The sequence below is a fragment of the Antennarius striatus genome, chromosome 22, assembly GCF_040054535.1.
Source record: "Antennarius striatus isolate MH-2024 chromosome 22, ASM4005453v1, whole genome shotgun sequence".
Taxonomy (NCBI): domain Eukaryota; kingdom Metazoa; phylum Chordata; class Actinopteri; order Lophiiformes; family Antennariidae; genus Antennarius; species Antennarius striatus.
In genome coordinates this window covers 2,894,171-2,921,844 of record NC_090797.1, presented here as the reverse complement: position 1 = coordinate 2,921,844, position 27,674 = coordinate 2,894,171, and the positions used below count along the sequence as shown (strand labels likewise).

General features: G+C 42.9%; 2 protein-coding genes across 15 annotated transcripts in view; one reads left to right on the top strand and one right to left on the bottom strand.

Moving 5' to 3' along the window:
- The window catches only part of nrcama (neuronal cell adhesion molecule a), a 36,814-nt gene extending 12,072 nt beyond the window's left edge, over nucleotides 1–24,742 (bottom strand). For 8 of the 14 annotated variants that reach the window (XM_068306434.1, XM_068306443.1, XM_068306439.1 and 5 more), the window contains exons 1-8: nucleotides 24,616–24,742; nucleotides 9,926–9,978; nucleotides 2,652–2,776; nucleotides 2,224–2,241; nucleotides 1,767–1,872; nucleotides 1,106–1,299; nucleotides 805–927; nucleotides 549–719 (exon numbers count right to left, since the gene is read on the bottom strand). In XM_068306434.1, coding sequence (XP_068162535.1) covers nucleotides 549–719; nucleotides 805–927; nucleotides 1,106–1,299; nucleotides 1,767–1,872; nucleotides 2,224–2,241; nucleotides 2,652–2,745 — 706 coding nt within the window. In that variant the 5' untranslated portion in view covers nucleotides 2,746–2,776; nucleotides 9,926–9,978; nucleotides 24,616–24,742. The remainder of the gene's footprint in view (nucleotides 1–548; nucleotides 720–804; nucleotides 928–1,105; nucleotides 1,300–1,766; nucleotides 1,873–2,223; nucleotides 2,242–2,651; nucleotides 2,777–9,925; nucleotides 9,979–24,615) is intronic. The other 6 variants (XM_068306436.1, XM_068306449.1, XM_068306440.1 and 3 more) reach the window with 3 other exon arrangements.
- The window catches only part of LOC137589047 (glucoside xylosyltransferase 1-like), a 123,764-nt gene extending 96,901 nt beyond the window's left edge, over nucleotides 1–26,863 (top strand). Inside the window, exon 8 of the mRNA XM_068306451.1 lies at nucleotides 26,187–26,863. Within this exon, the coding sequence (XP_068162552.1) occupies nucleotides 26,187–26,225 (39 nt within the window). The 3' untranslated portion in view covers nucleotides 26,226–26,863. The remainder of the gene's footprint in view (nucleotides 1–26,186) is intronic.
- The last annotated feature ends 811 nt before the right edge of the window (nucleotides 26,864–27,674 follow it).

The window sequence follows — 27,674 nt, the reverse complement described above, 5'->3', positions numbered from 1 at the left end:
TGGCAACACTAGGGCTTATGTCTTATGAAGGCAACCCCCCGGTCAAACATGGGTCCTTCCAAAGATGCAAGTAAAAGGAAAAAAAAAAGAATTTTGAGTCTCCAGAAAAATGGGATAATCCAAGGAAGATCTTCTTAAAATAATGACGAATGAGGGGATTGAGGCCCGGTTAAAAAGGTGCGTTGGGTATTGTTAGGCCAGGGAAGTCGGGTGGGAGGGGTTCAAAAAGACGGGGTGGAACAGGAATAAACCAGCAGCACTCACCACTAAAGAAATCAGTGATATTGTATAAAGCAGCCACAGTCTCATTGATAGTTTCCACTGGAATATAACAGAACAGCATAAGCATGCAAAAACTAGGAATCAAACAGGAAATGATTGGCTTCTATGTTTTGTCAGTATAAAAACAGGACAAAATTTAATGCAAGAGAAATGAATATATTTCATTGATGCCAAAGTGAGGAAAAAATACCTTGGTGTGAGGAGTTCAAAGTGTCTTAAAGGGAGCAATTGTTGAAAGTCTTGGAGTCTTGTTTGTCTGGACTTACTGTTCAGCACTGTGACTGAGATTGGCTGCTTCTGCTGGATGGTTTGCGTGTGAGGGAAGCGAGCGTAGCAGATGTAGTCCGGCCTGCTGTCTTCTGGGAGGACATTCGAAAAGTACAAATCTCCATTCAGAGCCTGAGACACCCGGCTATCCAGGGGCAGTCTCTGGAAGTCTGTAGGACGGAGGAGCGAGGAGAGTTTCGTCAGTCTTCACCTTTTGTTTCGGTCTGGTGATCTGTCTGCGTGCTAATTACTCACTGCTATCCATCCAGACGATGTCGGGAGGGGGCAACCCGGCAGGGGGTCGGCAGTGCAGCACCAGGAAGTCCCCCGTCTGCACCTGAATAACTTCATTTCTCTCTTTTGTCCACAAGGGGGACCCTGTGAGTCACATCAAATTCAAACAAAGGCACAGTCATAAAAGGCTGCGTTCAGTTGTGTACAAAAAAAAACCAAATGGTGAGATTGATCATTCTGTGGAAGATATAGATTTAGGATTTAAAAATGAGTGTAAAAAAACAACAACTGAGTCCTAAACCAATGGGACCAGAAGTCTTACTGGACTGTCTGATGACGACTTTGTTGGACAGAGCGGTGCCGTGTTCGTTGTGGACGATACACTGGTACGTTCCCTCGTACGCCTCGGCCTTTCCTTCACTGATGTCAATGACCAGAGTCCCAGAACCGGGTTTCATCAGAACTTTGGAGTCACTCTCGACATCAAAGTGGGTCCCGTTTCTGGTCCACGAAAATCTGCCATCGAGAAGAAGGTTAAAGATTATTGATTTTGTAGCAAGAAGAATTTGATTGAGATGTTAGTGGTGAATTTTTGTCCAATGACCATGACAATAAGGTTGTTACTATGGTGATCCAGAATTCCGCAATCCATCCTGGTTAGTATGCCCTCAGAAATAAATGAATGATTTCACATAAAAGCATAAAAATTACTGGGAAATTGGGTTGTTGATCAATTTTTATGAGGATTTCACCCCTCAATTTAATTTTTTTAGGGCAATTTCCAACATACACGCTATCGGGAAACCTTGACGTGATCATTGTGTTCTCCTCCATACTACGGCTCCATGTTTATTTATTATCTGTTGCATAATAAAACCACACCAATCCATTTGTGTTGCTCATGCCAGGGAGGATGTCGCAGACTCCTTTGTCTGCTGAAAAAAAAACAATCACGGATGCGATGGGAGGAGTGGTTGTCTCACCCGGGATGAGGCTTCCCCTTGGCCTCACAGTGGATGACGATGTTCTCCCGTGGATCAAAGATGTAATCCTTGGGAGACTGTAGCGTTATGGTAGGGGGTTGTGGCACTAGGAGAGACATGGAAAAGAAGCAAAGCTCAGACACATACAATGGCTCGTAAAAAAACCTTTTTACCCTCTGGGGCTCGTAAAATCAAAAGGTCACGCAAGCAACATACAACAAAAAGCAAAACAAAAACATTCAGCCAAACCTGACGATCAAGTGTGACCACAGGGATCTGCAAACAAAAAGCTGTAACACAACAAACGAAACGAAGAGCCACTCCAAAAGCAAGCAAGTCAACTTCACACCGTGACACCAATACGACTACGACTGCATGCACAGCTAACATCGCTAGGGTCCACGCCACAAGGTTAATAAAGCACTGAACAGTCACAGCAGCGTCTCAGGGAACTTACATCCTTCCAGTACTTTAGCTTTTTGTCCACCGTGACGCGCCGTACCACAAGCGATAGGATATTGAGGAAAGATGTTAGTTTTTGAAGGTGGTAAACCACAGGATCAAATGAAATAACCGCATTCAAGTACCTCCAGCATTTTATTGAGCCTGCCTGTGATTTTTTAATTTTTTTTGTTAATCTGGGCAGGTGCAAATAATGCAAGAAAAGTAATTGAAGTGTTTCAGATATTCTGCAAATTTGTTGTCCATGCTGAAAACATGCAAAGCTAAAACAGAAGTAAGAATCGATAAAGCTTCTTTAGGGACTGCATTTGCCATTGCACCTCCCGACAACATGAAGAAATTCATGTTTGTACCAACAGAACAGATGGTTCACTTTGTATTATTGTATTCATTTAATTTGACGTTGATTGGGAAAGTACTTACGATCAAGAGGCACTTCCAACGCCGAGGTCTCCTGACTCAAAAATATCAACAGGACGGTGCTGAAAGTCGCCACCCACGTTCTCTTCCCATCCATGGTCAATGGCGTGACAGAGTTTGGATCCACTCTGCAGAGATGTAGGGTAAAAGAAGAAGATATGAGTCTATTTAGATCATCATCAAAGTCTATCTGAGCAGACATGGATTCTGAATTCACTTATTTCAAACACAAGTACACAACGAGAAATGTGTATATAAGAATGGACCATAAAAATGAGATATATCTGTAGACAGACATTTAGTCTGAGCCACAAAGGAAAGAGTTTGCTTTGTTCTCATGGCGTAACGGCCAAACTAGGGTGTGTTAGTCGTGCATCACGAGCTGGACACCGCATCGCTGCGACCGACAGGAGGAGGATGTGTCAAAACAAACATGATTTCAGTTCTTGTAGCTTAAACAACTTCTGCATCTGTGCATGCCAGTCCAGTGCGCTGTTATTTTCCATTCTATGATTTCATTTGCTCGTTCAACAAAGAACACGAGTGAAGACATTTGGAGGTGAGTTTTCACACTTCCAGGCGCTCAGGCCTTCCACGTGTCTGCCTGTAAACCAGGATATTGAACCAGAATTTTTTTTTTGCCAGAAACGGAACAGAAACAGAATTATAACGTTTCCGGTTTTACGTTCCACCCAAGAACTGACATACCTAAACCGGTTAGAACAAAAAAAATATACTTCCCCAATAAGTCAATAATGTTCGTTGTAAATATAAATAGGTTGGTAGCTTTAGAACTTTTAAAATGGTAATAAAGGCAATTAGTTTACATACCGCATATGTCTTTAAGTAACGGAGGATGGAAGATCAGTGAGAGATGGAGAAGTCGCATCAGCTTATGATGCATTAAAGTTTCAAAGCTTCAAAGTTTCAGCCGCGACACCCCTAAATTAAAAATTTTACCCTGACCTACTTGCATAGGTCAAAGATTAAAGGTAGTACTACTGGCATAGTAAACAGGACAACGGCACTGATCCGTTATGGAACACAGGATGGAGAATCGGAGAAAGACGGAGAAGATGGGGCAGTTTGTGATGCATCAAAGCTTCAAAGTTTCAAAGCTTCAAAGTTTCAGAGTCTGGGGAACTCTGCTCTGAAAATGACTGCTGTCAATGAGTTAATGCTTAAATCAAACATTTTTTCAGATTGACAGACTGCATTGTCAGGAATATAATCTAGATTGGGATACTGCTGCTTGAATGTCTCAACTTCTCTCTCATCACGCATTGAGCGAAAGGAAGTGAAACATGAGGTCAGATATTTTTTTCAAGAACAAAAAACTTAACGTATTAACCGGTATTAACCGGTTACTATTATATTGAATAACCGATTCTGTTCCAGAACATTAAAAATATAAAGTTTTTACAACCCACTTCAAGGCTGTGACGTATTGTAATTGTCCATTAGTCCACCAAATATCTTCGCAACCATTGTGTAAGAAAATCCATTATTTGAGATACCAGATATAGTACTAAAATAGTATTGATTTTTCCGCTTATGTCCCTTTAGGGCTTCCGTACATTTCTACATGATTTGTGAAGCTGACATGTTTCCCATTGCATGAGCCCCATGAATCAACACGAGCGCCGGTTTGCTCCTGTCAGACTGCGATGGATTTGGTGCTACTGTCAAGCAAATAGCTCCGTCCATCCTCCTGTCTTCATTAGTCACAACAAACACATACGTCTTTGCACATATGTTCCCGACACAATGCACATGCAAATACACAGCACACACACACACACACACACACACACACACACACACACACACACACACACACACACACACACACACACACACACACACAGGCATAAATTCACCCATCAAAGGAGGTAGGGGTGGGGGTGGGTGAAGCCATCAGAGGCATCTGAAGGTGAATTTATCAAGCTTGCTATCAGCTTCCAGCTCACTGCTTCTCTATGTCTGATGACATAAGGAGGGTTTGGGTAATGAACACACACAGAAAACAGAGTGTCACATGTTGTCCTGCTGAGCTATGCAGAGTGTGTGAGCTAATGCAACCCCGAGGTGCGGCTAATTATGCCAACGTCGCTCTAGCTAGTTAATGGAGACGGGAGACAACAGAGAAGAGAGAAGAATATATCAACACCGCAAAATGCATTTAATGCAGGCCATGCAGGCTAAATCTCATAATGAATCTCGTAGTGGAAAAAGACAGCGGCGTTTCGTGCTAATGTAATAGGCCATCTTCAGATTAATTACAGTAATGCTTCCTGCTGTTGCAGCAGATACGGCTCCCCCCCCCCAAAGGCGGCGGTGGCCACGCCATATTAAGTCGTGTTGGACCTCGGGCTATTTTTCTCTCAGAGAGACACAGTCAAGCCTGGCAAGGGTGGAACTGAGTGGAATGTATGGGAATTGATGGACAGAATGTTCACATGGGCAAAAACGGTGACGGAATCCATATGTTGAGCTAACCTAGCTACAGCAGACATCAAAAATGACGTCCCTATACCTGATGTTTGACTAAATATGGACGCAATTGACACACTTAAGAACCATTACTTGTATGTGTATTCTAATATTCACTGTAATACTGAGTCATTATTTGCCGCCACAGACCAAAAAAAGCCAAGTGAAAGTGACTAAGAGAACTCTAGCAGGGATGAGTGGGATGAGTTTGTCTGGAGGGCAGGTCGTCTCTCGTCCCACTCCTTCCTCTGTTCTCTAACTTTGGGGTCGAAACCTCAAATCTTTTCCTTCCTCTGTCTCTCTTTCATTCTGTCAATTCCTGTCTTCCTTCCTGTTTCATTTTAGTGTGATTTCTCTCGTTTGTGCCCAGTCCAGTTGACGTTTGTTGTCACGTTTCAGTCGTTTTCCCTGTGCGTTTCTTAAGTTCTGCCTAGACTTGTGTATTTTTCTAAGTATTCTGCCTGAACTCTGATTCTCATCTTTCTCCTCATCCTTACCAGAGTTTGTTTGCTTTGACTCCTCTATGGTTTTGACCCTTGGCTATTTTCAGGATACTGATATTAAATATCTGAAGAGCATCCGTCGTGTCTCTGCCTCTTTTCTGTCTGCATGTATGTCTTCATTTCCTAAACTTCCACAGTTGTAAAAGACTTCTTATTTTTGTATGTTAGAATTCTGGAGATGTTTAATAAGAAAAAAAGTAAGACATCACCTTCAGATCAGAAGCTAATCAAAGGGAATTTATATCTGCCCAAGATGGCGAACTGTTGTTTTCGTCGCATGAAAACACTACAGTTGTTGGATGCCTTAAGCAGTGTTTGAGAGAAGATGAAGCAGTTTCTTCTTATTGACTAAAGATGACATGAAGCCTGCTGACACAAGTCTAACAGACTTCCTGCCTCTCGGTTCGCAAAACCCCGAAGCGAAGCGCTAAGTTGGTAACTCCACAGCCTTCAGTCACACAGAGGCATGACAACCTGACTGGGCAGATGAGATGGGGGGGGTAAAGGGAGGAAGGACGGGAGTGATAAGAACGCAGTCATCTGCAGTCACATCGGATCAGAGTGATGGAAATATTCTAAGACGACAAACTGAACCGCATTGGACTCAGATGGTTTCCTGCGTCTTAGGGCACAGACCAGCAGAATACAGTCATTGGGAACAGTAGATCTTTGCTAAGAAACTGAACGTTTTCCAGTTATATCACAGAATGTCATGTCCTTGGGCAGACTTTGAAGGCATGTTTCATTCACTGTAGTGGTTTCTAGTATCCAGGTCGCTGGAACGGGGGCTCTGAGCCATAAGATTTCCCATAAACACAGGGAGGGGGGAACTGCAGTCTGATATTTGAGAAAGCATATCTAACCTTTCTAAACAGCCTTAAAATTGTGACAAAGACTATTCCAAACATGACCGATAGTTCTTTGTGCAGCCAACAACCCCTGAGGTGAGAAGTCTACAACTTCTTACGATATCCTGAAAACCAACACCGGCAATCGTTTGTGAAAAGCAACATGAATACAGAGCAAAACTAGCATCTATTTGGGAAAAAAAAAACCCTATCAAGTGAGCAGAATGCCCCAAACAAAGCCCTTTGAAAGGTGAAAAGTCCCTCTTCGGGGCAAAACCTTAGCTTTTAATCAAATAGGGAAACCAGTTTCCTGTCTTTTTACTGGGTGAAGTATTATTTACTGAAGAACATTTATGCTTTGCACAAAAGCTGGATAATGTTCCACCTTCCTCACCCGGAAATGAGGGACTAGAACAACCAATTCATAATAAAGTTGCATTACTGGTATGGTTGTAGTTCTAGGGAATGGCTAACAATACATGCAGCAAATATGTCCACGGATCAATGTGCACATTTGATTCTTTTGACCCTGGCTGGGTAAACGGATAATTCTGCGACACGTGCTCGGCTGCTTCCTCCCCAAGATTGGAACCAATCGCTCCAATCCCAAATTACAACTGTTTCTTTCTCCTGGTGAACTCCTGACCTCATCGTAAGCCAGCGCCCACAGCTTTGGAAGTTATTGTAAGAGTAGCTTTCACTGCACTAACACTCCTTTGCGGTGAAAGGACTGAAATGCAAACCTCTTTGTCTCTAGTTGCCCCCAGACCGGATCACATACAGCCACCTAATCAGCCTCTTTTTTTGCATGTACACATACGCAAACACACACATAGGGGCTTCCCATTTTGCGATCAGTTTTTCTAGCACCATCCGCAGAAACCCCCAATGCTTTTTCTCGGGGGGGCTTTATAAAGTGCTGATGCTCAGCATACACTGGGCTTGGCACCCTACGTCCGTCCCCCACGGGGCCCATTGTCCTTCATGTTGTTTACCACTGGGATAATGCTGAAACGGCAGGGGCGTTCTAAGGCACAAGGTGACACCACGGCAATAAAAGATGGGATGGGTTTGCACGAGCAAACATGCACATGCATTTTTAAAAATGATTTGTCGTGTCCGAAACACAACATTAATGACAGCTAAAAGATAGAGTCATCTGCATAAGTGAAGAACTAGTCAAAGGACTGATGAAAAGTGTTGACTGGTGGTTTTCCTATAGAGTGGCGCTGTATTGTTACGGTATACTCAATTAGTCATACAGAATTACAGCTAAGACAAGACTTAAATGGGTTTTTTTTACTTATCTTTTCAGCCGTGTTTGTGGCATCATGGTCTTTTTCCTGGTTTCCCGCCCCATAGATCAACTTTCACAAATGACTGTGTGCATCCCTTCAGGAAACGTGGCCCGATTCTTTCGTGTTGTAGACTTCTGGTGTTGTTGTGACCACCGTTTTGTTAAACCTGGCACTATATATAGTGGAGTTTACGTTGGATAGATGGACTTATGGAGGCGGTCACCCAAACTGTGTTTGCATGCGTCTTATTTCCATTTCCTGTTTCTCCTTTTTCGTCTTCCTGTTCCAGAAATATTAAGTGCCCTGCCTTTCCACGAACCAAATCTTAATATCTTTGCTCCAGGCCCATTCAAACAGAGCGAGGAAGCGGGTGGAAATACCTGAGAAGTTGTCATAGCAGCTGTCTGGAAATGAGGCAAAATAACCTAAGAAACAGCTTCCTTTGCTGGGAATGTAATCTTTCTTACTGTTCAGATTAAAAACTAGCAAACTGCGTTCTTCAAATCAAGAGAAGAGAACTGGAAGGGTTCCGAAAGAAAAAGATAATTGCCGAAAAGCTAATCATGAGACTCATCCAAGTGTAAAGTCATTACTGATGGCAGCCGCTGAAACTTGTCTCATCTAACATGCTATTAGAGATCTGTGATATTTGGACCGTTGCCTGCATTTGCATGGACCGGTTTGTTGGCTGCTTGGGGCGGGGGGGTTGGTTGGGCGCCACTCATGTGCCCTGGTGAATTTTGATGGTGCAGCCTGTGCATGCATGCGTGCATGTGTTTATTATTTTAATTTATTCCATTTCTTGCATATTCCTTTTATGGTTATTCCCTATTAGCACATGCATCTCCATCTCTTATATCACAAATCTATTATCCAATCAGTGCATTCATCAGTCACAGCCTATTAACTGAATGAAACTGGACATGTAATGGAAAACAATGATATTAGCAACACAAACAAGCTAGCGTAGCGTGTTTGATCAGCTACTAAACTGTGCTGCATTCTCCTTTTGGTATGTGAAGTGTGTGTGTGCTTGTTGGGTGTCCATCAATAGCCGCATGACCAATCTCATGGTCATGCGGCGTGACGATGTGACGGCGGTGCCCCTGCTGCTATCGCTAGGTGAAGGTATTGATGAGTAGATAGATGCACGTGGCTTTGGTGGGTGACGGAGTGCATCACTATTGATTTGTAAATGTGTGTTTGTGTGTGTGTGTGTGTGTTATTGCATCCTCCAGGGCAAGATTAGTCCATTTATTAGGGGCGGGGTTCCTCTCTACCTTTTTTTTGGTTTTGCTAAGCCTGATTGTCGTAATTTTGTAAGAGGATAAACAGCATGATGAGGACAAATACTGAGGAAGAGCAGAGAGAAAGGAGCATGATGGGAAGGGAAAGGGGGCAGGAGGTGAGAGATTGGGGGAGGGGGCTGATTGACGGCGCAACAAGCTGGCTTCCTCTCCTCCCTCCATCTGTTCATCAGGATTACTCACGTAGGGAGGGATGGAGGAAGAGGAGGGAGGATGAGAGGACGGATCCATCACCTCACGCAACAATGACTGTATTCAAACCACTTTGTGTGGAAAATATAATGAGTCACGGTTTCAAATTAAGATTGATGCGACGTGGCAGAGAGTTCTCCTGGGGCTGATCAGGTAACGTTGATAAAGCGATGAGAAATAATCCCTGCATAGGTGGATTAAGTAATGCAGCGTGTTTTAAATTTAAACCCAGCATTCTTCACACTCTGTCTTCTTCCTCCCGGCCCTTGGGGGTAAATATCTTGGCATGTAACCTCCGATACGACAATGACAATGGGACGGCGTGAAACAACCCAACCCTTCACTGCATGATCCACCTTCCAGGTTGGGGTTTTCCTAAACTGGGGCCTGAACCCTTTTCCCTCGTAACCCAAAGTAAGCCAGTTACTGTTCGGGGCAATTGGAGACATTTTCCTGCTTTCATAGAGGTTACTAAAGGTGAGCTCAAGACCAATCCAGCAAGAAAACTTGGATAAAGGTTCAAAATGCTTAAATTTTCACCTGAACTTGACAAATGTCTTCACAAATTCTCTCGTACTTCAGTGGGAATCCCGTTAAACCCATAGGAGGTAAATCACGTGGATATATTTATCTTACCTGCAAGGATTTAATCGTATCAACTGTCTGTCTCCAGGAAAAGTGGTTCAAACCTGCAGCAATGAGAAAAACACATTTTTCTCTTGAATTATTTGCACATCTTGCGTTCATGTCAGACTGTCAGAGATAATGAAAAACATGCATCAGGCAGAGAGAAAGCTAATGAATGAACTGCACTTAGTAAAACATAAGTGACAAAAGACCGTTGCTCGTGTTTCACGGTTCTCAAAGCAAACGGACTTTAATTCATCCATCAATGGAGGCCGGTGTCTCAGAGGCGGCACGCCGTGAATACGTACTGCTCTCCAGGGTACAACCAACAAATGATTGTTTTGCTCAACGTCGGGACTCCAATCAATAGCTGAAACATCTCTGGTCGTTTTTTATTACTTTTACCTCCAGCAGGACACACACAAATAACAGGGTCCCCATCATCGCCCCCCCCCCATCTCCTGCTTTCCCTACATGACCGTGAATCCATTATCACAATCTCCAGAGAGACTCTCCATTCATCTGACATTAGCAAAACAAATGTGTCAGATGAGAAACGCCGGCGCGTCATTAAAAGTGTAGTTAGCTCAGGGAGGGGTGGGGGGGGGGCATGGTGGATTATGTGGATGTCCATTAATGATACCGGGTCGAGCTGCTAGAAAAAAAGAGCTAAACAAGAAATGAAATGTTGGTCTGTTCGCTTAGAGACGAGCACTTTTACAGGAAATTACGCCAAATCGGATGAACGCACTGAAATGAGACGCATCGATCTCGTCTCAGCTGAACCTAAACAAATTGAGTCGTCCCAAGGAGCAAAAGAGTGGAATCGCAACAAGACGTCAGGAGAACGTTCCTGAAGGAGAGGCACAGAGAGGAAGGAGGAGTGGAGAAAGAAGTGGAACCATGATAAAAAAAAATGAAGCCAGAGGAGGAATCAGAAACATACATTATTAAAGACGAATCTAAAAGCGCTTCATCATCACAGCGCAGTGGGAGTGGGGGTGGTTAGCCGAGGTTAGAATAAAGACGAGCAGGAAGGGGCCACAGCTTCGTCCAAGGATAAAAATTCAGTGGTTTTAGTTCTACAAAATTACACGTAGATTCGTATTGAATTTGTGTTACTTCTTAGAATCAGATACTCTTAGTCTAAAGTGTTGTTTTCAACAAGCTAATTGTGATGATGTGAAAAATATGAATGGAAAACCACAAATTTTTTTGCCTTTAAATGCACATTTTAACGAAACATCAATGAAAACTGAGCTTTAATGTGAGGATTTGCTTCTTTTTAGCAAATCAAAGCTAGCTTTTTACATCCTGCTTCAAAGCGGTGATGTATTGTAATTGTCAGCGTTCGTGTGTTCATCCATCTGTTTAGTCCATCTTCAAAACTATTGCAGGTAGGAAGATTAAACAAAAAGCAGATTATTCAGGCAGCAAAGGGAATGAAAATGAGATGATGTCCTTGACCTTGAAAAAAATAGGTCAAGGTCAAATTTCAACTTTTGCACACTCAGGAACCGGATACGATAGAAAGACGAGGGTGAAGGCCAGTAAGACCGTAGATCAAAGCTGGAACTTTGATCTATGAAAGTAGGTCAGGGTAAAATTTTGAATTCAAGGGTGTCGCAGGATGTTGCAGTCTCTGACTGCCTTGTTCTGTCTGTTTGTAGTCTTCATGTTAAGCTCCACTAACTAGCCAAACATCAGAATACATGAAGTATAAGTTAAATTAGAATAAATGTTATTGCTATTATTTCACTGCCACTACATCAGATAGGCTTTTCTGTTTTAGTATTCCATCTATACAGTCGTCTCAAAGGCGTTGAATCTGTTTGATGAGCCTTCAGAAGAACTCGTGGACCAAAAATAGATCCTTCACTTCTCCTGCAAGGAGTAAAAATATCGCTATGACAACAATGAGGATGTACAAAGTGAGCTCTGGGAATAGTTTACCTGGAGATAAAAACCATCTCTTTGTCCACATCCATTCAAAAACTATAATGTGATTTTCAGCATCTCATTACTAAACGTTCACATGTTCTAAAGCTGAGTTTAAAACAGCTGATTTACTTCCAATCTCCTGTTTCAATTAGCTGCTGAGTGTATGGATCCACTGGGAACCAGTGCATTGTCTGAACGTGTCAGTGTGTGATAAAAGAACACACCCCAGGCATGAATAGAAATGTGTGTGTGTGCGTGTGTGGAGGGGGGGAAATCAGCGACAGCAGTCACATGCCCAGACTGCCAGGACACGCCCACTTTTACAATCACCACTTGATATTAATACACACACACACACACACAACACACACACTTTAACTCCCTAGAGTGGAGTTACACACTCACGCATCACTTTGAACGTGGGTGGGAATTATTATTGGGGCGGAGTGTTTGCATGTCATCACACTACACAATTAAAAACAACTAAACACACCAGAATGATGTTTAAACACTAGTGTTAATATTACAGCCCAGACAGAAGCTCAGCCAGCAACACAGATGTATTTAAACTCTGAAGCCTGATAAGTTTGTATGTTTAGCAAAACAATCATAAAATTCATTTCTGGTCCAGTTTAATTTACCAAACAAGAAAACTGAGGACTGAAAAGACCGTTTAAACATTAGTAAAATGTATTATGTTATACTGTGTCATATTAATATTATATTATATTATATTATATTATATTATATTATATTCTATTATATTATATTATATTATATTATATTCTTATATCATCAATGGTGGATGTGAATATAAAATGCAGGCTTTAAAAAAACTATGAGGGTCCAGGTAGCAGAGAAATGACCAATCAGAGAGCAGCCTCAGGTCACCTGAAGGACTTCCATAGAACCCTTTGTGGTCAACGCCCCTCAACCAGGAAGTACAGAAAAATCAGTCCAGCAAAATTTAAAATGTTGACAACATGACGTGTTTTATGTTTCAATTTTAGTTCATAATATCAAGTGAATTTATGTTTAACATGTTTTTATAGAGACTTTTTATCCAATATTTTATTATCTGTCCTCCTTTTGAAATAAAAAATAAATGAAATAATGAATGGAAACTTTGTAAACTTCGGTAAGCTGTTGCATTGTATAGTTTTAAACTATTATACACAATGGAGTCTTCACATCTGCCTTCATTATTCTATTATTCGTGAAGGACATCTGCTTTACAGAAGCTGCTGTTTGTAATTTATAATTACTACTTTCTGTAACATAACAATAACAGGTATTATCTAAATGGATCGGCATCGTTTGAATCTGTGGGACTGTCCCACTTATAAGAACACGGTGGACTTTTAGACGCGAGTTGCCCTGGGGCTGGACAGTGCAAACAGCAGAAAACACAAAAGCCACTCTTGTGCATAATGTCTATTTAAATATACAGACATTAGTAGTCAAAAGATTTCGGTTTCTGGGCAAGAGAAAACTGTTGTGCTCAAATTACAAAAGAAATAATGTAAAATACATTACGGCTCTGAGACGGTTATCCTCAGTGATTTAGGAGTCAGCTGGAAGCCGGAGCGCCGACAACCGTCTGGCTCTTTGTCTGGAGCCTGGAGGTTCTCTGTGGATTGAGTATCGGCCACAACATCTGTGTGTGATCTAATTTTGCTGTAGGCATTGGGGGGTGTTATTTATCGCTCTCCATTTATGTATATATGTGTGTTTACATGCTCATGTCATCTGCGTAAAGAGTATAGTCCCAGAAAATGATAAATGATGTCATTAAGCTGGTCGCCAGGCGGCATTTAATGCACCGTGTCGTCGCTTTGTATACATGCAAAATCCCCTGACATGTAGGCATTCAAATATTGATGCAATTTTTTTTTTACTTTTTGAGGTATTAGTAGAAATTATGGAAGCCTGAAAGCACGTATGTGGGCTTTTGTAACCTTTAAGAATATTTCAAGATGTTTGTACGACAAAGAAAAATGTGTAGGTCCAAGAAAAGTAAGGCTAAAATGAAAAATGCCACAAGCCTGTGTCAGGATGGCATTTACAGTCTGACAGTTCAAACCCTCACATTCGCATTCCAAGTGTTTGTATGTCTGTGTGCGATGGCCTTAGAGGAAGGGAGAGGGGGTGGTAACCATGGCTGAGGGGGGGTTTAATTTTAACAGCCTCTGAGCATCCCTCTGATGACAGTCGACACACAGAAAGAGCACCAGAGAGCTGGGTTTAATCACAAAGATTAACGGCCTCCCCAAAGTTCTATTTCTTCCCTCTGGAGTTTAAAGGGACGGCGTTCCCATCCCCACTGTTCCCACTCGACACCACGCAACTCCCACAATGGAGTCATCAAGAAAGTCCCACACGCACACAAAGACATTAAGAACCAAAGAGATGCATCAAGATTAAGGAACAGTTGGAGGTAGCATTCCACTGCTGCTCCTGCTTTCTGAGATTGATGGGAAGCAGGTTGTAAACCCGTCCAGGTATGGAGGAGTTCTCTGGGGGGGGGGGGGGGGGTTGGAACCAATCATGGGGGCTCATGTTACTGTCCCGACAGACGGAGAGGATTAAAAACCGAGAGTGAAGAAGGAAACATGAGGATGACAGGGATGAACCGAAGAGGAAAAGTAGAAGCATGTGGTGCAAAATGATGATTTGTGAGCTGGAGGTAAAAAAAAAGGCAGGTAGGGTCGCCCAGGTGCATCCAATCACGGCCAGAGAGAGAGAGGTTGGCCCTGCACCCTGAATTATAAGTCAATGCAGGATTTCTGCAGGGCAACACCTACGGGGAATGCTGGAATTTAAAAATCTAATATAACCATGGTATGCATTCCTATAGATGGATATAACAAAGACCAGGCATTCAGCAGGCCTGACTTAACATAAAACAACAAGAAGTCTGGATTTAGCTTCTCTAAGTAAGCCAAGAAAGAGGAGTTTCGTATTAAAAAAGTCTGGCTTTGGAAGATGCTCCATTAATCTGGAGCCTCATAGCATTCCTCCTGTGAACTTCTGTCCTTCGTTTTTTGACAGTCTTTTTAAGAAGGGATCACTTTTGAGGCCAGGAAGGAGAGCAGGCAACGTGTGATTAGAGGCTTGTGATGCTAACATGAAGGTCTGACGATAGACAAAGAAACAACATCCACGTAATGTCAAACCGTGACCAGCGTCGCCATGGAGAGACTCAGGCAGAATGACAGCTATCAGAAACAAACACTCCAGAGACCGTCTTTCTAAAAGAACGACACAAAAGAGAGACAGAGATGGAGAGACGTGCAATGAGAGTGAAAACGAGTGACTGGTATGAGAGTAGAAATGAGAAGAGGAGGAACAAAGACACGAGGAAAAGTAAACAGGAGACCTATAGGATGTCTGGGAGATGTCTAATATTGACCGCATATCTTCCAACTCTCCTGGAGAGAGACAGATGAAGAAGAAGATGATGAAGAAAGGAGGACAGAGGCTTCCTAATATAAGTAACGCCAATGGAATGGGATTTCTCTCAGCTATCAGGGGAAAAAAAAAGTTCTCAGGCGATGAGGAAGCCGTGGCTTCACCGTGGCAACGGAGCGAGGCTTTCACAGCTGGAGCAGCTGTAACCGAGTGAGATATCACTCTTTAAACGTGCCGACGATGCCACTTCATTGAGATTGAGACCCAAACAAAGCAACTCACAGATGTGTAAGGGGTATATCCTGCAGCAACGCCAGCCTCCTCAAGGGGGGAAGATCGAATCTGAGTATGAGCGGCAGCAGTATCCAAGTCGTTATTTTTAGACGATATCAAGAAGCTGTGCAACCTGTTTTTTTTTTAATCTTTCTCCCTCAGGCTTCTCTGTGTATTAATGTGCGCATGGATGAGGCTGCCGACACCGCCAAAAGCATATCAAACAGGATTTTTGATGTCAGTCTGAACTGAATCTGCGTTTTGATGGATATTAAAGGGATGCCCTGAGGTCTGATTACACTTGATGTCTGCCAAAAGCTCATGATATGCCATACTGCTAGCGTGTTAGCATGTGAAACATGCACCTTGTGCGATTTTGATCATGCTAATATGGTAGCTACTATTCGGATCATAGAAATCATGATCGTTTGACCTGACATTAGCAGTCCTCTAAGAAAGACGGACAACGTCATGCTCTGACGTCATGCTCTGACCAGGGCAAACTGACACGCTGGATTTTGGCGTATTTCTTTCCAGGGCTTTCAGTTCTCCTCCAAAAGCCCAAAAAAGCAAATAAAAGCCACGTGCGAATGCTGCTGACTCCATGCTGAATCACACCACGGCGGTGATTCATGACCTCCAGCAGAGCAGCAAAATCACAAACCTCTGCTGGTCGTATTTGAATGCCGTCACGGCTCAATAATACGCGGACGTTGTTACTTCTTCAAGGTCGCCGTGTCGCGAATCACACATGCGTGACTCTGTACACGTGTAGCCGCAGACGCTCAAACTTACTTGATTTGCTTCCCACCTTTGTCCTGATTTTAATTATACAAATTCCCCCTGAGCTTCAGTCAAATCTGGTTAAGGAAACAAACCACAGCAGCATCAATCCGAAAGGCTCCAAGACTTACAAGATCATGCTATGCTAACGCCATGCTAATAAAATATCTGGATAGAGATGTCTACAGACATACATTGAGAAAAGACTAAATCCAAATAACCTTAATATGTGACACTAATCCAGAAGTTGGTCCACTTATTTGCCTCTTCTGACACTTCAACAAGGTTCTCAACGTAAAAGACCTCACTATTTTCAAAGTTTAATTGATTTAAAAGAAGCACTTATCAGCAGCTTTAGTCCTTGCCAATGAAAGTTGGGTGTTTCTATGATTCAAGTTTATTCTTGTTTAGTTTTATTGGCGCTGGTTCGAGGCTAATGTCACCCGTAGACAATCAGGAGCAGACAGAGAGGAGACTTCCTCTGTTTGGCCAGCCAGACATGAATTCAATTCCCTTCAAGGTCAACAAAAACAGGACTTCCTCTCATGTTTTCTTAAAGAAAGATGTAGCAGCTTTCATGAAACACTGTTAGCCCAAAACTACTGCAGCGCTAATCTGGTATTTTGTCTTAGAAAAAAGGCGCAAATGCACAAAAAAGAAGAAAATCTGAGCTGAAATTTATCACGATGTTCTGAAAACCCCCATGTAGGCTCTGTGGTGGGGCTACCAAAGTAGCAGACCGTAGCAGTTTGGTATCACTCAATCTCTTGCACACACACACATGCACACACACACACACACACACACACACACACACACACACTACTCCCTGCCTACAGGGCTGTACAGCCTTGTTGGCGGGGGATGCTGACTTTGAGGCAGGCCAAACAGCATGGACACCCCCCCCCCCCCTTCATGGTAAAACAGAGGCTGCTGCTCTCTCTTTACAAAGACTGCAGTCAGCGCTTTGCTGCTCTAAAAACAGATGATGTCTGAGCTAATGAGCGAACCTCGCAGCACGACCGGACGGGGGTTTACACCGGGATAGTCCACGTCTCTGTCTGAGCAAAGCCAAGCTCTATTGTGTTTCCCTAGACCTGCTAACAGACATGCCTCATTTATGGATCGCTTAAATCATGACCCTAATAGAGTTATAAATGAATTGGGCTTTTAAGCAGCATTAAATATTAAGTGACTGTCTTCATAACTTTTATACGGATCCATTCTGTCTTTGCTGATCAGGCGATAGGAAAAGAATAGACCTATCCTTTTCACTCTGGTGGGGGATGCTAAAAATGCTTTCTGCTGGGACTTTGGCTAAACAAGATCTTTGGAATTAACCCACTCAACCCTATCCAGAATCTATTAATTTACGTGTGAGGGATCTTCTCCTCTCAGTGACACTCATGCCCTCTGGGGTCCCTGGCACCTAATCCCAGGATCGATAATCCGGGTGTCAACGAACTCATCCTCTTGACACTTATGGATTTGTGATACCCGATACACACGATCGATCCCTGCCTTGACGTATACGCTTGTGTATATGTTTTAAACATGACTCATCTCTATCAGCAGGAAAGACCTAGATAGGCCATACCATGACTCATCATTACCCGAGGCCAAAATGTCCCATTCTGTACAATCAATGGTATTGAAGTTCTAGATGGAGCCAGAATTACTTATAGAAACTTCATACTGTATATGTGAGAAAATTATGTCACCTGGTCAGATAAAAGCATCATTTCTACCAATCACAGAGAAAAAAATCGCATTTTTAAAGAGGAATAATGGCTGAAATTTCGTCCGAATCAGCAAACATTTCAGATGGACAGGAGCTACTTGAGTAAATCATGAACACACACAAATGCAGGACAATGCAAGAGAAAACAAGACTGCTTAATTGCATCATTCTAAACCCAACTATTGACATGTCATGTGATCCAGGTCATAGGACACTCCTTGAATACCTGATAGCTTCTTCAGGTGTGGACAAGAAGGATACCACCGTGGGAAAATGATGTGATACGGGTTTAAGCAATGTAGGAGATAGTCCACTTATTTCTAGGCCTTTTGTAGGGTGAATATCTTTCAGGTATCACATCGCTGTAATAGAGTCGTGGATGTTTTAGAAAGGAAGCTCAGATGGCGACACTTCATCTGTATCTGCAAGCATATTTTTACCAAGCAAGCGTTGTGGACAGAGCCAGCCGGTGGCAGCAGACTTGGCTAGCATCTCGCTGGGTAAAGGTTAAATGGGCTTTGTGAGTCACGAAGCAGAGAGTAGAGAAGATAAAGTGGGTCGGGGGTTGAAGCCAGCAGTGTGCATATGGTGGGAAAATGCCGGGAAGGCAAACAGGAGTAGTGCCGAGCCGTGTGCGGCGCCTTTTTTATGCAGCAACGTGCACCGCATAAAGAATTCAACACTTATTGATATCACCTGCAGAAAAGACGTAGCCTGTGGTCACATGTTTAAAAATAGGCCCTGCAGTCGTTTTCATGTTAGCGGTGGCTCAAAAATATGTGTATGAGGTCAATCGGGATGTTGGTCACAGAGGTGTTCCCCACAGCTATAGCATAGCATTTCAGCTAACTATAAAGGCCCACTACCTTTACTGCTTTATTTCACCATGAAAATTAGTCTTTTTAAGCAGGAGAAAACAAAAATTGACTGATATAAAAGGTGAAGGAGAATTAAGCAATTAGCATGTAGCATTTAGCATCTACAGAGTCAGTTACTTCCATCAGAAGTTGGGGAAATATATTTGACACGTGACCAAAAGCATCCAATAAGCGCTAACCCTGCAACCAATCTGCTGGTAATAAATAAAATACTCTTCTGCTAGTTGACATGGATGCCATATTACATTGTTAAGATGCTAATATGTCATTTTTGTGTTACAGCGTTGATCCTGTAGCCTAACATATAGGTTCAAAAACAAAAGCCTTGAATCTTGCTGTTGGTGTAGTTCAATAGAATATATACAGTAGAAATAACACATCCTGTGTTCTCTGACTGCTGTATGCCTTTGCTTTGTGTCGGTCCTATGAACCTGACTGCAATCCAGCTTTGTTAGCATCCTCCCTGCGTATCCCAGCAATCAACCCAGGAATCAAAGGTTATCTGGTATCCACGAATCCCGGCCCATCGGGAGAGAATATAAGTCTGGTCTTATGATCAGTATCAACCATACACCTACAGAGCAGTACTCTTAAAATGCCTCCACCTTCAAATGAGGCATTTATAAGCTAAAATGCTACGCGTGCAGCAGTGGATGAATTACGTCAGGGTGCAAAAAGCCAGGGTGAACCCAGCCGGCTCAGAGAGGACAATGCAGACGAAAAACCAGCCAGGTCAACAGTTTTAGGGGACAGAGACAACAGGGAAGGGTGGCGTGGCGGGGCTTTATCAGTGATTGGTGTACCGGACCTCAAAACCATCAAATGATGCTTAAGCAAGAACAATGAAATGATTAACGGAACAAAGTTCTTGTTGGATTACGTGGAATGAGACCGATTGAAATTAAAGTGTTTGATTGTCTTCTAACTGAAACAGATGTCACATGACTTCTTCTCTCTTCAATGCGCATAAATATAAAGAGCTGTCTCATTTTGACTGAATTACCAGTTAACGTCGTTATACTGCTCCTGTTCTCGTCCTTATCTGCTCTCTGGACACTTTATCTTCCTCCACTAAGACGTTCTTTCGGTGCCACCATAGGGAGTTTACTGGAGGCAGGCTAGCCTCAGCAAAGACCTCCTCTCTGGGGTCAACCTGGAGGGTCACGGACACATAACTGACTCTAAAGAACTGGAGCTGCTTTTCTCATAGCTTCCACATACTGATTATTAGCAGATGCTCAATCTGAAAAGCCAAAAATGTCACTAAAAGACACAAATTCAAACGTTTAGCAAGTATGAATTGTAACCTTGCTCTTGAGTTCACGCAGGGTTCTGATCTGAGCCCCACTCTTGTGTTCATTAACACATCTTTCCCTATTAACATCTAATCTTGTGCCTGGTCTGAATCCCAGATGGCTGCATAAAACTCTGGCTGACATTTCTCAGCAGATGTGAGAAATACCTGAAGCAAAACCTTCATGAGACCGAGCAGCAGGCAGGAGGATCTGGTCCAGGTTCTTGTCAAATCGCACCTGGACTACCAGAGGTACGAACTGCTGTGACTCCTTGACTTCAAGTCACGAGGTATTTGCTTGCTGTGGCGCGAATGGCTCAAGTCCATACTGTCCATACTGATGATGGGAAGGATGCTCTTTAAGGTAAAGCAAAAGCCGTCGGTTTTCGCACAGGCAACCATAAAGGTCCTGTGTAGATATCAAATGAACAATAGTGGCTTTCGGCCAATGACAAACCTCACAAAGCAATACATAATTACACACTCCACAAATCATGTGTGAAGGCTGTGGAATAAATCCCTCGTCAAACTGATGTCTCCTCACGGCTGGGAGTAGAAAGATATCTACCTACGAGAAAAGAAGCCTGAAGAATCTGACAAACTGACAAAATCAATTATGGACGCTCCAAACATCTTCAATAGTCATCGTTACAGCTGGTTGGCCCACGCCGCTCATGTGATGCTGGTACCTCATCCTGATTGGCTGGTCGCACATGATAAGGGGAGCTCTTTAATGGCTTCTTTGACCTAAATCCTTACTAATCATTTTAGAGCTGTGACAAAGATTCTGGTGGTTGGTGGTAATATTATTTTTAAGCCTACTGTACAACGAATTAAGCTCCCACTGCTGGGATTTCAACATTCTTCCTTTGTTTTGTCAGAACACTGGTGACTGATAGAAGTTCACTCCATTTTAATGTCACTTCCTGTCAAATCTTCGGTCGGACCTCTAACCTCTGAAGCTTATTCGTCACATGATCGCGCACATTTATGTATGGTAGTGTGTGTTGGTGCTTATGTATGTGCTTTAAAGCTATGTCTCCTTTTATTAATATCCAGCTCTACTTGAGACGTTCACCGGCACAGCTGGCGACTCCAACAAGAAGTCACTCCCTCCATTCTTCTTCTCATCACTTTAGTTATACTTTCCTCCTCATCACCCTGCATTGTCTCATAACTGGGTCTCGCTCATCCTCCAGCAAAAACATCATCTCCCCAAAAAAACCCACACAAACCCCATCTGTACACGGAGAACAACAGCATCTGTTTTCACATGAACACTTGAATGCACCACAGACTGGGTTTCAGTGTTCCCCGGTGTTCCACTTCCTCAGTCCTCAGCCGGTCGGGCTCATTTAATGGAAACAGACACTCGAACATGTGTGGACCCCACTGCGGGGCAATTGTGTGCCCTTACTACCCCCCAATCCCGCCTCACAGCGGGGTGCTGATGCCATTAACCCCGAAACATACAGAAGAATCAATGATGCTAATTGTATTTGGCTCCTACTTCCTGGTGGTCTATTAGACCCCGAGTCAGGCGTTTATAAGTTTACCCAGAATGCACCAGTTTGCTACCTGCAGACTGTTTCCTCATGAAGGGTCTGTTTAACAATCTCTAGGGATGAATTCAGAAAAGAGGCATTGAGTCTGTATTACGAGCGCCGGTTTTAATGCATTGTGGCAGAAGTCGTTTCTACAGTTCTATTCCTTAATTCATATTTAATTGAAATAAATAAGCAGTTTTTTGGTGGCTCCAGGCATATTATTGTTTGTTTGCCTGTGAATTTAATATCTTGTGGAATGTCAGTCCGAACAGAACCTTTAAGGAGACTTCTTCAGATGCCTCAGAGGAAAAGATTCATTGCAAGATATGATTTTTTGTTGGAGCTGGAGAAATGAATCTTTTATTATTAACACAAATTTACTAGGAGCTGTTTTCTTATGGGATAAATCGCGTATCTACCAAAAAAACCCGAAAAAAACAACTGAACACATTGTCGTTAAAACTGTCTAAAATGTGAGGATTTGCATTTAATATTTTTTAAAGTTATGATTTTTGGATTTTCAACTGTTTCAACCCAAAATGCTTGATTTAAATTTGTCACCTTGGGTGTTAAGAAATTTAAAATATTCATCATTTTCTCAAGTTTTACAGAACTAAACATTAAATAAGCAATCAAAAAAGAAAATTATTATATACAGTGTATATATATATATATATATATATATATATATATATATATATATATATAAAGGTAATAGAGAAAGACATACGCTATAAAATGTCAGTGTCATCCGAGTGAGATGACAGTGTTGACCTCCACTCTGACGTCCAAACAGCACTGAAGGCAACGTTCATCTCTCCTCTAAACAGTGGAACGCAACCCCCCCCCCCCATCACCTGGCTTGTGTTTAATGGGCCATGGCTAAATGGGGGTGGGGTGCTACACCCACTGTGAGTTATGACCCCTGTACTGACAGAGGAGATGTCTGGGTTCAGGTGTGTAAGAGATGGGGGATTGGGGGGTGGTTTTGGGGGGGGGGGGCAAAGGACCAACAGATGATATTTTTCATGCCACAACAGGCGCTGTGGGGCTTAATGTTCTATTCCTGAATTGCCTCTTGTCATAATATTTGATTTACGGGCCGGGTAAATAAAGGCTGTAAGGTGATCCAGATGTTTGTGTGTGTGTGTGTGTGTGTGTGTGTGTGTGTGTGTGTGTGTGTGTGTGTGTGTGTGTGTGTGTGTGTGTGTGTGTGTGTGTGTGTGTGTGTGTGTGTGTGTGTGTGTGTGTGTGTGTGTGTGTGTGTGTGTGTGTGTGTGTGTGAATGCTGCTGAACCGGTTCGTCTGAAGGTTCTGCTGTTTGTTCTGTCGGGTTCCTCTCACTGGAGGCCCTCGTTAAACTCAGGGAATCTAATAAAACCAGGAGCAGAAGGGCGTCTTATTGATGCAGGGGGGGTTGCCACGGCGACGGCATTGTTTTGATCACGTGACGCAGATGAGTCCCACAGCAAGCGAACGTTAAGTCACCGGTAATAGCAGCATCGTTTGAACCGATGGGTGTTCCCGTGATGGTGTGTGTGTGTGTGTGTGGGGGGGGGGGTGTCGCTGGTTCCGGGTCAGGATCTGGGTGGGAATTCCACCGGAGACCGGAAAAACGGGAAGGAGGACTCACGTGACTTCACGCCATCAATGGACAATGGAGAATATTGTAGTTGTGGGGTTAATGCTACTCGATCCAGGGTGGAATTTTCCGAATGTTTAAAATCCATTTGGTCACATTTTGATCACCTGTGATCTCAGGTGAAGGAATTTAAAGCGGAACCGGAAGAAGCTGACAGACCGGTGTCAGAATTTCAGCGCAATTCTTGGTTTTGCAAAACAAATTGACTGCAGATGAGCAGACTGCAGATGATGGGACCTATTTTAAATACAATGGGGGGGGGATTTTTATTTATTCAAGGAATGAGGTTTTAATCTGGATGTCAAAAAATAGAAATATAAATTAAAACATCCGGTTCCACTGGATTAAAATGCGTGTAATAACCTTTAATCACGGTTACTGAGTATTATTGATCATAATTCTTATTATTTTTAATTAAAACAAACTGGAAAATTCTCGCTTTTTAATCATTGATGATCGTATCGACTTTGACCTGCCTATTGATCGATCGATTTGCTGCAAGTTACTCGTTCACCAACGAGAAATCAGCCAAAGATTAATCATTTTCCGTGATTGATTGATTGATGGCTATCATTCCGTTCTTTCTTTATCTAATCTATCAAGTAATCAATGAGGCTGATGATCAATAGGCTGATTCAATCATAGGAGGCCTTTGTCCCTGTGTGTTTGAGTCTGATAGGTGAAAATGGGGCCTCGGTGAATGTGTTGAATTAACAGCCGGATGGAGATGAGCGACAAGCGGACATTAAATCATCACCCCCCCGGTTCCGTGCGGCCCGGTCCCGCCGGTAACGACAATCCAACCACCGCAACTCCCGCTGCTGCAACCGCCGATCATCGCATCCATTCAGCACAACAGCCGATCAACACATTGCTCACACCCCCCCCTCCACTTCTGTCTCCCCTCCGGGGAAAGGTGCGTGAGACGCACCGCAGCTGCAGCGCTCCGGCTGCGGTTGACGCGCAAAAGCGCTCCAGATTGCGTTTAAAAAAACAACAACCAAAACCCCGCAACAACCGGCAGCAGCTCTGCGTTATCACCCGGTAATCCGGTCCAGAGGCATCACCGGGATGTTGATGAAATTCCATAGACAGGCAGCATCATCATCATCATCATCATCCTCACACACACAAGACGCGTTATTTATATTCAAAAGGAGATTAAAAGAACACGACAGATCAGACTCACCGTCCTGTTTCCTCCCGCGCCGGTGAGTGTGTGTTGATCCTCAGGAAAACCAGAAGGTGTGTGTGGATGTGTGTGTGTATGTGTGTGTATGTGTGTGTGTGTCCGTCCCCCCCCCCCTCTCGGCCGCTGCAGCAGCAATCTGTGGACCAAACGAACCCTCCGCTCTTCTCTCCGGCCCCCCCGTCGCTGTCAGGAGCAGCAGTCACAAAGATCGTCTATAGGCGACAGAGGCGCGACACAGTGTTTAAACTTTAATTCTATTTTATATTCGTTTAATCCTGACATAAACAAAGAGTTAATATGTTTAAATATGCGTGGTTTCACCGGCATCTACTGATTGATAAATGTTTTATTTATATCGATCCTGTCATTATTTCTGGTCGAAAGAGAACATGTCAGAGTGAGACCTCTTTATATTTTTATTATCACCGGTCGCTCCGGTGCGGTTTCTGGAGAAGACGTGGAATTAACACCAGGATCACATGTAAAACTTCAGCCCCGGTACACCGGGGGTCCCTCAGGACTTCTGACCCCCTCAGATCTGCTAATGGAAGGGAGATCCATCATGACTCAGAACACACTCATCCAGTGAAACGGAGGCCTCAAACACATCAGAAACTATTCTTTCATTCAAATGTGTTGAAACTTTCTCAGGGAAACAATTCTTTAAGTCCCATGTCAACATCAATAGATTAAAATCTTCAACCGTTTTGAACGTACAAGAGACACTCTCTATATAATTATTATTATTACAGTATATAACTAACATGTTTTGCTGGTTAAACGGAGGAACTAAGTGAGTATTTTTACCCACATCAAAGTCAGTGAATCCATCAGTAACCACAAAAGTGGAATCAAACTCTTATTCATGGTTTGCTCTTTTTAATTACAAGTTCATTGATGAAGACCTGAACAAGTTGGAACGAGCCCACAAATTATGTTCTGATCCCATAACCCAGCTCGATCCAGAGAGATGGAACGTAATAAAGACAAAACAAAACTACCTAAAGAAAAATTAATTTATTGAACCGACTTGACCTAAAGAGCTACTTCCAGAACCTCTTTATTCCTGTTATTCTTCCACCTGAAGCCTCTGTGGATCTCAGGAATATAAGAATTCATTATTTAACAGGATAAATTCCAGTATTCCTCTTGATATTTATAAATTAATTTCCAGATTTCGTCATTATTATAATTAAGCTATTTGATCACATGTTTGGACATTATTTAGGATATTTTATCTCACAAATTACTTGGTAGTCCATCGGCTCAGGTAGATTATAACTCACTACATTACTCCAGTATATATCTGAGACACCGGATTTGCTTTATCTGTAATTTTATAATTCAATTCCTGCATCTCAGAGGCAAATGAAGGCAATGAAATACAAGACACACAATAATCGAACTGTAATAGAAGTTAAAATAAAGAATTATTTTACTTTCAGTACATTAAGTGCAGAACATGATGCAGTTTTCAGGCTTCTGTCTTACAATAAAGTCATAAAATAGTCATTTAAAACAAAGCAGAGTGGAATTTAAAACAGTTTCCTTCTCTGGATGTTTCCCAGGTGTTTCCCTGCTGTCGACACAGAACAGGCGGCCCATGAAGAAAAATGTCTGCACTGCATCTTTCCAGATCCACGTATCCGTGACAGCTCACCCTAACATCTCTGACTTCCACCGTGGGGCGACCGAAACATCAAGAGCTGATGGATCATCAGTCTGAATCACGCCCACGTGCGTCCTCTCACTCTCTCCATCAACCTGGCAGAGGTAGGTTCAGGCATCTTTTTAAATCAGGGGGTCACAAGGGCATATTTTCTGCTGCTGCTGAACGCATGTGACCTTCTTTAGCGGTGCATTAGCGTTCCTAAGTGAGGACTTGTCATTGTTCTAATGTTTTAAAGTCCTGTGGGAAAAGCTGGCAGTGTTTTAAAAATATAGTTCCTGGGAAAAAACACGATGGAACACGTCGCTGCGTCCCTGCATCAACAGAGTCGGGCCGCAGCTCTTTGATTTGACCTCAGGATTGCTTTCCAAGGGTGTGACTGGATTTTCCTGCACGACTGTTGGGGCAAATAAAGTGTGTGTTCAGGTGTGCCGACGTTCTAACCGACTGACAGACAAATATCTGGTGTGTAGAAGCATTTCCAACAGTTTAATTCTAATGGAGAGACGCATTTGAGCTGTTTGAAGACAAATAAGAGAAGATTTAAATTGAAGAAACTCCGTTTTTAAACTTGAATTCAATTATTTTGTGCAAAATAAGTAGAGAAAATGCTAAATATGTTTCAGAATCATTTAGGATTTTTGGGAAATGTTGCATTCTGGGAATGTTTCAAACTTCTTCACGCTTCTTATTTTATGTGAATTCGCTTCGAGTCCCATTTCGTCCTCTGTGATGACAGATGGGATCATTTCTTCTTCATTTCCATTCCCATTGGGCCACACACACACACACACACACACACACACACACACACACACACACACACCCTTCAGGGACGTATCTGTACATTTGCTTGCATCACTGGAAAACAAACTAAAGCAAACAGATCCGGATCACGTGGGGCGACTGTCTCCCCACCCGCTTGTGAGTCATGACAAAAACAAAAAGAGATGACTCGCACAAGCATCTTCTCGCTGGGGGGGGAGAAACATTAAAGACAGAGACACCCAACTCTTTACGTGATAATTTCAAAATAAAAGGCGTGGATCACGTTATGCAGTTTGTGCCAGATCAGGGTCGGTTCTCAGGGAAATAGGGAGCTGTAACGGTTGCTAGGGAACGCCATAAGACCCAGACAATCTAAATCTGCGTGAAGAGGAGGAGGAAGAAGAGGAAGAGGAGGAGGAGATGATCCTGCTACTAATAGAGCAGCAGACCTTGATTCGTCTTTGGGTTCTTGGACCAACAGGATGAACGTCTCAGCAGCCTTCATCTCACCTCATCCGTCAGGAGAAACACAGCTGGAGGGGTGGGGTTTATATAAAATGCTGGTGGGGGGGGATGATTCCATGGCAACGGGCTTCAAATGAGAAGAAATTTTTAAAAA